We start from the raw sequence: 11,056 nt of genomic DNA on the forward strand, positions 1-11,056 counted from the left end.
ACATTGATATCAGGGTTCGAAGCACTAATAATAATAATCTTTATTCGGTTCGTAGTAATAATTGTCATGCTAATTATCACTGATATTTTTTCTTGATACATCTGTGGCTTGATGCTAGAAGTGCTTAAGTCCGTATTACTTACGCACTTCTTGTACAAAGCTACAGAAATATATCCAATGATAATTAATTTATCTTAATGTTTATAAAATTAATTGGACAATAAAATGCTACCAATAGCAACGTCGTGTCTGTGTGTGTATCGGAGACGTATACAGATGTGTCAAATGGCAATCTCAAAAAAAGTCACCAACCAACCAAATCGTTTTCTCCCCTCAGATTTTTCTACGAGTTTATATAGTTTTCTTACTGTTTGTAATTTTTAGTCCAAAATTAAAGAGACAAAAGTATATTATCAGATGATTATCATGATAATTATCAAAGAAAATAAATATCTGGATAATTTTGAACCTTGTTAATATTATCGCACCTCTCATGGAAGAATAGCATAAATGGAGTTATATCAAACATGTTTTGTTGCTTCATTAGATACAGAAAAATATAACCCACATGCTCTCCAATTCTTGTAACTCCAGCGACTAATAATGTAGATAGAGCTACAAGAATTGTACAGGGAGTAGGTTATATTTTCCAGTATCTAATGGGGCAATAAACAAGTTTAACGTAACTCCATTCTTCCATGATGGGTGCGTTATATAGTATGACACTTAACACGAAAAAATATCTGTTTAATACATATTACTCAAATAGGCATATAAACATTTAAATGGCATGATTACATTATTTTTGCGATTCTCAAACTGTAAAAATCTCATAGTAAAAAAAAATTTCGATATCACTCTGCCTACTCGCTGTTTGATCATTATTCATACCCACAAATGTTGCTAAATCAGTGTTCTGAAAATGGGTTGATTATTCCACTGAGGGTACTCTCATTAGCGTAATGCAGGCTGCAGTAAGTTCCTTTTCGCTCCTGTCCTTTTTTTAATGAAGCCATCCAGATCAATTATCTCTGACGCGGTATACACCAGCACCAATTGTCTGAATGTACAGTAGGAAATTAAATAACGAACAACAAAGAGCGATCTAATGAAGTAACTCAAAAGTAACCTCGCGTAACTTAATCGCCGTTCTCAACAATAAAGTTTAGAAACAATTGATTACACAATACTATAATAAAAGGTGTTCTAAATCCGGTGTACTTTCACCATTCGCACGGTCACGATCTCTATACGGGCAACAGGCAACAAGCGACTATCTTGGACACTTTCTACCACGGCTATAAGCGGTCTTTCAAGCTGATTTCATACGATTGCTAAACATGGTTGACGCCGACGAATGAGAAATATACTGGAAACATGTTGCACCTACGGTGAAACACAGACTACACTGCAAAAAAAGTGATGCTTGATCATTTTAAAAACGCAATGTACACAGGTACATGCATTCCTTAATTTTTCCATAGCAGACGCAATGCTTACTCAAACAGTGTAACGTGTAAAAGTTCTTCAAAATGTGTTCAACAATCTAAACCCAAAACTTTTAATTCGTTTTTTATAAATTAAAAAAAAAAGAAGTTCTGATTCACCGGAGGTGCAATATCGAGTTCAGAATGTTTCCAGATTTTTCCAGATTGCTACACATTGGTAATGAAACAATTTTTTTCCGGATCTGAATGGCGTGTATTAATATTTTTTAAACTAACTTTTAGGGCTCTTTACAGGTATATATAGGTATAATAATATGCAATAAATAATAACAATAATAATATAATAATAAATAATGATATAATTATAATATACTGACCGTTAACCAGTTATGTTTAATATTAAAAAAATTATAAATATTCCAAAAAATATTTACTTCACTGTTTTTTTTAAATATCAAGTGACGGGATGAACAAGTTGTGCGCATGATGGCAATATACACGACCCAGGTGCCTGTTATATCACCATCACCCTTACCCTTCAAAACCGGTACACAGTAATGCTCAGGCCACACAAAGGCGGCCGCGGCAGCGTTCCGGGCGCGGGATTTTTTGTAATGTACTAGTTTATATGAACCCTGCCACACTGAAACGCTCGGCCGACGCGCGGCCACCGCGCCCAGAACGCTTCCGCGTCCCGCCTCTGTGTGGCCAGAGCATAATGCTGACATTACTGCTTGGCGGCAGAAATAGGTCAGGTGGCAGTACTTCCCTGGACGAACTCTATAATGAAGAGCTCTATTCCTACTATAAGTAATAACTACCTCATTTTTATAATTATTAATACAAAAATCGAACACAAATAAAAACTCGCTCGCCTTACGGACTCGAACCTGCGTCTGTGCCAACAGACGGACAGGGGCCACAGAGCACAAAACGCTGTTCAAGTCTTGTCAAATCAAAGGAATTTTTGTTTGTGTTCAATCTTAGTATTTTTAATAATTATAATAAAGTAATGGAGTAATTTCACAAAACATAAATTAATATTATGGTGGTAAAATATCATAATATTCGTTACAATCAATATTACAATGTGGTATACTAGTTTATCGTATACAACGTTGTGTAAAAGTCAACAGCACATCAACCTGTACACACTTTTGTTCGAATACCGTATATATAATATAATAATCCCATAATATACACACAAAAAATAAAATTCATATCACAATGATATTCAAAAAAAATCACTTATCTTATTTTTATTTATTTATTTAAACACTTTATTGTACCACAAAGTTACAAATTTTCAGAAACAATTTAAATATTTGTGTACAAAGGCGAGCTTATCCCATAAAGAGATTTCTTCCAACTAACCTTTGAAAAATCTGAGAGGAAAGTTGGTTTTTGGGGTGGCACTAAAAACAGATAGTAAAGAAATGGAATATACTATACTCAATAAATATACAGATAAATTTAATAAATCAAATGTACCTACATACGAATACATATATATTAAGTAATATTGATACATTAATACATACAAACTCTATAATAAAACTATAAATAAATATATCAAATGTAAATAAATATTTCAAAAGCTCTAACATGTGGAGTCTGAACAATCCCAAAACTTCAAAAGAGCACCCTTGAAAACCCGAACCGAAGGCGACTGTCTGACCTCGACCGGGAGAAGGTTCCACATACGGGCAGCATTTACCGTGAACGAGTTCGAATATTTTTGGGAACTGTGTTGTGGAAGGACGAGGGACAAATTGGTGCCAGAACGCAGGCGGTCACCCATAGCCTGGCGGTATTGAAAACGCTCACGTAGATAGCTAGGTGAAGTGGGATGGAACAGGATTTTATAGAGGAAGCATAAAATGTGAGCATTTCTACGTAAACGAATAGGCAACAACTTCAACTCATCTCTAAACTTGGAAATGTGGTCGTACTTTTTCAATCCAAACACAAATCTGATACATTGATTTTGCAGCCGCTCCAATTTATTAAGAAGGTCCTCCGAAAGATCAAGATAGGAGACGTCACCATAGTCCAGAATAGGAAAAAGAAGAGTGCGTATTAGCATAAAGTTGGTTATTTTGAATTTACCAAAAAAAAACTTATTCCAATTTACGCTATAGACGATTTGAAAAATATTACTATTTAATCATTTAAAGAGACTTAGATCCGAAAACAACGGGGAAAACAGAAAAAAATAGTTTCATTTTCCAATATCTGAATGCGTTAAAATTTTTGGCATTACTGTAATGTACTTACTTATTACCAGTAAACACTATTTAAGCCTGTTAACAGACGTACGGTAAGTTAGACAACCAATGATTCATTCCAGGTATTTAGAGCGAACTTAAAAAGGTGTTACTAGTGTTACTTTTCAACTGAATACAGTCGTTTTATTTAAAGATTCAAATATTTATGCTTATTTATACCTTTTATCTTTATTACAGCTGCTTTTAATTTAATAGGCGTGTACGTTGAGTCAAATGCGATGATACCTTATATAATTAGGTGTGGTCATAACGACATTGGCCATTACTCAGTCTATGCTAATTTCTGCCGATATGTATTCCAACCAACAAAGAACCGTCGTCTTTAAGCTGGGCACAAAAAGATTTAGAGACAAAAAGAAAAACTACGACCATTAAATAAAAATCCATGCCAACCGTAATCGACTTTAAAGAAGGAACAAAGACGAATCATTAAAAGGGAATTAACAGATATGGCCGAAATGAGAGACTCGAGGTAAATAATACATATAAATGTAAATACGGCCCTAAACAGCTGCCCTGATGACAGCTGTCAATTGTTACCTGCCGAAAATGGGCAAATAACCTATGCTATTCATTTGAAGTATACTGTAGTTGTTTATAATATGTTATTTGAACCAATGGTCCAAAAGTTCAACAGTCGGATTTTTTATAACGAACGGAAATTAACTCTGAGTCAACACTGAATCCGGATAGATGAATTGACACACTACAAATCATTTCTTCAAACAATGAATAAGCTTTTTACAACTGTCTTTTTTTATAAATAATAGACACACGCTTAGCCACAATATCAACTGATGTTAAGCGACGATGTGACCGACGACGGTGGTACGCGTTTGCCTAAAAATGGGTGGTATATCAACGACATAAGGATGAAGTGTTCCGGACCTTCCAGTCGACCGAAGGAGGAACGGTGAGGGTGGAACCAAATTGAAAAGTTTCTAGGCACACTCCCCGAAATGTATCCGATAGAAAACCGACAAGCAGTCTACTTTTGCCCGATGGTCGAGATCTTGTAGTTTCGACTCCACAAGATAATTGTTGAGTCGAAGTCGAGTCGTCTGCGTTGAGCCTTATAAAAATACTAAATGCAAAGCTGGCAATTAAGGAATTAAAACGTGAAAATAATCAACACTTCTTTTATACTTCTTTCACTTAGATTACGAAGTCGTAAAAAACAACATTGTCATCGTTTACGATTTGACAAACAAACATCAGTTTTTATGAGTTTTGGGAAGTTCCCTTAAGTCATTACGACGGCATGATTTATATTACCAGTTGTGATTGACGCGCGGTTTCGATTTGGCGGAATACGGAGGAACGAACCTGGCTATTGGGGGTCAGCGAACTACAATACGTCGGCACTCCATGTATGCGCACACGCCGCTAACGCCACAGTAATGAGGGGTGACCTTCCGACTAGCCGACTAATGCGAGTAGAGCGTCTCCCATACAGAAACTACTACGAATAACACAACTTCACACTTTGTCCCCGCTACAAGCTGGCCGGCGCGTGCTCAAACTTATTAAGGAATTGTAATGAAAGGAGATTGTTAACAGATTATTGAATATTCAAACGTGGTTACGAATTTAGGACGTTGATTTACTAATCCTCTATCAATCATTCCATTGTTCCGGTGTGATTTATTTAACGATTTCGACGATTTCCGTTATTGGTGGCAGTGAAAAGGCTCCCCTAACCGTCGTTTGCCATTTAGGGTTTACTATGGCGTTTGACCATCTGTCGCGCAGGTGTGTGCGGGCGTAGGGTACGGCAGGTGCTGACTGTTCCAAGCGGATATTATGGCACAAGTCCTTTGAATCTTTTTACAAAGAAAAACATCTTTTGGAATGCCAAAACATCAATCAAATTGCCACAATTGGTAAAACTTATGATTTTGTCTCAGGTTCGCTGAATCCAGGCAGGAAAACGACATCCGATATATCATATGACGAATACCCTATGACGTTATGCTTTTTAAAGCTTACCATGACCTGCTTTTGTTGGGGTATATCAAAAATGGTAGGGTGATAAATTAGTGATTCATATTTGTTTTGCATCACCATAAGTCATATTAGATACATTTATTCACCTCCGTCACTTAATCACTGGTATAATTACAAGACCTACTAGCATGTAATAACGATTAGATACTTCGCAATAATAATTACAAGAATTTATTTGCATAGTGCGAAAAATATCACAATAAAATTGTAACGTATTTTGCTTCCAGCAGAAAAACAAAATACCAATCATTTCATATAATTGTTGTGTTCATTAACAATCGTTAGTATGGAAAGTACAGGCGTGGTAACCTAATGGTTTGACCTACCGCCTTTCAAGCAGAGGCCGTGGGTTGAAATCCGAGCTCGTACCTAGTTTCTAGGAATTTATGTGCGAAATATAATTTGAAATTTACCATGAGGTTTTCAGTGAAGGATAACATCTGCACGTAGAAAAAGGTTCACAACCCTCGGAATACGTGTGAAGTCCACAACCTGCATTGGGTCACCGTGGCGGATTGTCTTAAAAAGCTCCAGGCGAGCTTTTTGGGACGTATACATAGGTTGATGATGATGAGTAAGGAAAGTACGTTACATTCGTTTCGCGAAGATTTCAAAGTTGCACTTCTGTTGAGAATCCCATTGAAAGAATGCAATGGCGATAATGAACGGATGTGCACAGGGTTGCACTACCTGGTTTTCTCAGAAAAGTAAAATAAAATCTCGTAGCATTTCTTGTGTCCACAGCATTGCAGTCAATCGGTACGTTTTTATCAGCATATTAAATCACGTTTCGTTATACATGGCACTTGAATAGTCATCACTAAATATAAAACGTACATTTTATGTACCTGAATATTCGGTTATCATTTTGCACGCTTTCGAACACGGGATTTAGTATGTGTTTTAAACCGTCGTTGTAGCTCGAGGGTTTGGACTTTTTTTAAATTTTGATCATTTATCCTATCGGTTGGATATTATATTTGGATGCTCTCATATCTAAAGTTCAGATTTTCGTCTGATTTGCTATCTAAATACGGAAGCATCTTTTTACATATATATACTTCGTGAAATTCCCGGGGAATTTTTATATTTTAATTACCATATATTTTGACTCACTATATATAAATCATAAAGGTCTGATAATGATCAAGAATACGGGAACTGGTTCTCCGTACTGTGAACAGTTAAAAGTGTCAAATTTAACTTAAATGATCGTACAATGGTTTCGCAAAAAAAATGATTTAAACTATCGAGTTCTTAGGTTTTCTTAGCTTTTTTTTACTTGTAAAGGGCCCGAAACGTTGGTTTGTTTGAAAAAACAAATATATACGCGATGTAAATCCGGAAAAACTAGTTTCATTTCCTATAATTGAAATAACAAAATTTTTTATACCCGATGTCCGATGTTTTAAATAACATTTTGAAAGTATTTTCCTCCAATTTTATAATTAATCTTATTATCATCTGCAAGTCGGTAAATTAAAAATTGCTGTTTGAGTATAATTTTTGTAATTGCACACATCAGACTTTATGCCAGCGATAATTCTAATGGCTAAAGGAAATAAGTCGACATGTGGCAAGCCCGTAACGGAGTCCCACACGACACATTTAAACGCACGTGAACGCGGCCTGAGGCAGCCCTATGCGATGAAACTTTAATGAGCGTGGGGTAAAAGGGGACTCCACATAAACCGCATCGTACTTTCGCAAAGGTTAACATTAAAAATAAAAATCTAAAAACAGAACACACTAAATGATTTATAGGTTTAAAGTAAACAGTAATGGAAGCGGTTCAAGTGGCCACTTGTGACTTGGAACTCTGAAGGTCTACCTTTTGTGTAGAGTTATTAGGAAACCACTCAAGTGTACAAGGACAGATCAAGGGACTTTAGAAGGGTCAATTTTATCAAAGAAAATGCTAATAATATTGTAGGTCAGAATCCGAAAACTGATCTTAACAAGCCCATACAGGATTTCGTGAAATTTTGTTTTATTTTTATTGTTCAATGAAATAGCTCTTTTCACACAAAAGTATTGATTATTACTTTTAAATTCTACTTGTTTTCTCTGGCATTATCGTCATAAACGATAGTTTACTCGATTTTTCTATAACAACTCTTACAAAATTTACTACACACAACCTCAAACTTTCAAATATTCATTCAACAACAAAAAGATTATTATATGCTAAGAGAATGTTATACAATTACAATAGAATGCATGAGTCTCCCACAATAGCATCAATCAACAATGGCAATACAAGTCTAACAAGGCCAGTGGGCAGATAAGGCACATACTGAACATACGAAAATGTGAATAGCTTATTGGATTTGAATATTTAATTTTTTTTTATTTTATCATAAATATCGATAAATTAATGCGTTTATTTATAATACAATATCAGATAGAGTTAAATTTTAAACAACTTCATGAGTAATTTTCAGGTTAGTTTTCTTTAATTATGGTGGCAATTTATATTGTTTAGGTTTTCGAGTATATTATCGTGAAATATTAAAGAATATTTCAGGATACTACACTCGAACATTAAGTCTAAACTAAACTTCATGATAATATTCTGTAATATTTAAACAATAAAAATTCTCACCAAAATTAGGTACAGAATAATTAACCTGGAAAATTACTCTCATACTTCATATCTCAGACATACACTATGCTTTTGCAACTCCAGTTTAAACTCTACTGTCATACAATGTAATTACTAACAGGAATATAAAAGCATTATGAGTATCAATCTAGACGTTCCACAGAATACCAGTAATTTCCACAATTGCAGTAACACAGAATACAAACCAACTAAGTTAAAAATAGCCTACATGCCAGACAAACAGTGAAATGTCATGCCGGTATTAGTTTTGGCCCAGCTCTAAATAGAACTTTTAAATGCTTTGGACACCAGCCATTTAATAGTGGTGCACAATTTTTTGCTTTGAATAGATTTTTCTGATTGTGATGGATCATACGCCTCTGAATCGATTCACAGATCGATTTTTATGCTCTTGAACCAATCTCATAAAAATTCAAATTTAATTTCGGTAAAGAAAATAATTTTGATGGCCTTTTTGGCTTCAGTCAGTTACGACTTTCATTCAAAGTGAGATTATCGAGTGAGGACACACATTCAGGTGGCACAGAAGTAGTGAAAATAGCCAAATATTGTAGACTTATTGTACTTGGATGCTGCCAAACTGGTTTTCTTGCCGGCCAATATAAAATAGGGGTTCAAAAAGAGCCTTGTGTGTTTAAATCGTAAATACGATCTAGATGATTTGATTCACCTTAACGTTTTATATATTTACGTAAAAATTGCATTGAATGAACCGATAGAAAGAAATCACTAGATCCTACGTATTTGAATAGATCTTCATAGTAAAACAAAACAGTACAGAGTACTTAAAAACCGACCTCATAAGTCATTAATCCCCTAGTTTGCCAGCCTTAGAGGTGAAATATTTTCTTCAAATTCAAATGGGACCACATCTGAGGTAACCTCTTTCCAACAAGAAAAGAATTATCAAAATCGGTTCACAAATATGAGGTATCGCGTAACATACATACAAGAAAAAACATAGTTGAATTGAGAATCTCCTCCTTATTTTAAAGTTGGTTAAAAATGCATTGCGCATCCCTACCATTTAGTATTTGAAGGTCAGATTTAACAGTAACTATGTCACTGGTGGTGGCATAATTACTGTTAAGCCACCAGTGATATAATTAAAATTAATGGCATATGTTGGAAGAGTATATGTTATAAATCTTTATGCTAATGATAATAATCAAGGTATAATAAATATGAAACATATAGTGTGAAGAAAACTTTATCAGAAAATAAAGGCTGTTTTTAATTTTGTCTTATGTTAACAACCCATGAGTATCTTAAAAGGTCACAGTATACTTAAAAATGTTTACAATTCTCCAATTACAGTTATACATGCATCTTACTTTTGTGTTAAAATAAGGGTTACCCAATAAAATTTATCTGCAAGCACATAGAATCAGGCAATTGTTTACTATTGACATAGATGTAGTAAACAGGTTCTAATATTGAAATACACCTTTTTTGTAAATAGCTAATTGTTTGTTATTATCATGTTTTTCTTGTAATTAATCACAATAATAATACACATAATTTTATTAAACATTATCTTTGTGATGTGATGTATCGAATTTGACATTCCAAAACAAAAAGCAGTATAATGAACCTATTATAAAACGTAATTAAAAACAGTTTTTGTTCTTTTTTCAAATATTTTTTTCATAATTTTAATTTTAGAACAATGGGGCAACCAATAAATAGGTAACCGTTTTTTTGTCTGATCGATATTGGCGACAAAAAAATATTGTGGGTACGTAAACAACGGCCAAATCATTCGAGTTTTCCTGTAGAACAGAAGTTGGAATAAAAAAAATGTTACAGAATACGCCAGACGCGTTTTGAACACCCTGAAAGACGTAAACAAACAGAAATATCTACGTAGATAGCTAAAGTACTGCGTACCTATCTGTCTATACCTACGCATTTGGTTAGTGCTTACTTTTCTCACAAAGGTAATATACAATAGTAGGGCTTTAATACAGCATTATTATGAGGTTTGCGCATAAATTTGTTATACAAGGGCAAGAAACGTGTACACGCAGATTCACCACGTTTAGAGACAAAAAACTCACCGTTTTACGACCATGATAGAATCCGTCAGCTCGTTTGTGGACCCTATGATTCGAAATATTTTTTACAAACTGCACTAGCAATATCGGAAACACCATGAATTTTATCAAATCACCATCAATTCAATTTAAAACAAACACACATCGCTAAATAGCGATAAACGCACTCATCTTCATCATTTCACCAACCTCGTTTAATTTTTACACTTCACTTTTGGGAACATGAATTAATATGATATCCTACTGCATAAGATAAATCACTAATGATGAAAAACACATAAACATCAAATTCTACCGTTGTAAAATCGAGCACAATACCGATTTAATTCAACTATTCTCAAAACACAAACTGTGAACGTAAATGTGTTTTAGTTTAGGAGACAACTTCACAATGGTCAGCAGTAGCGAACAGAAGTTTTTACAAATTGCATGTTAGCCAATATAACCGTTAAAGGTATGTAAAGATGTGGTCACAATCATTAAATGAAACCAATAATAATTTTGATCGAATGTTTATTTGGAAATTCCACGTTTTATTGTCTGCTTGATTAAAATATGTTATTCAGTTGTCAATAATTGGACGTGTACGATTCTAACCACATACCTAATTTTGAAAAGTAAGAACTGCTA

General features: G+C 34.4%; 1 protein-coding gene across 1 annotated transcript in view; it reads right to left on the reverse strand.

The window, feature by feature from the left end:
* LOC113226433 (protein pellino) overlaps positions 1 to 10,557 on the reverse strand; it is a 132,964-nt gene extending 122,407 nt beyond the window's left edge. The window contains exon 1 of the mRNA XM_026459049.1: positions 10,430 to 10,557. Coding sequence (XP_026314834.1) covers positions 10,430 to 10,443 — 14 coding nt within the window. The 5' untranslated portion in view covers positions 10,444 to 10,557. The remainder of the gene's footprint in view (positions 1 to 10,429) is intronic.
* Between the last annotated feature and the right edge of the window lie 499 nt (positions 10,558 to 11,056).

This window comes from Hyposmocoma kahamanoa, unplaced genomic scaffold, assembly GCF_003589595.1.
Source record: "Hyposmocoma kahamanoa isolate Upper Pololo Valley unplaced genomic scaffold, ASM358959v1 192, whole genome shotgun sequence".
Taxonomy (NCBI): Eukaryota; Metazoa; Arthropoda; class Insecta; order Lepidoptera; family Cosmopterigidae; genus Hyposmocoma; species Hyposmocoma kahamanoa.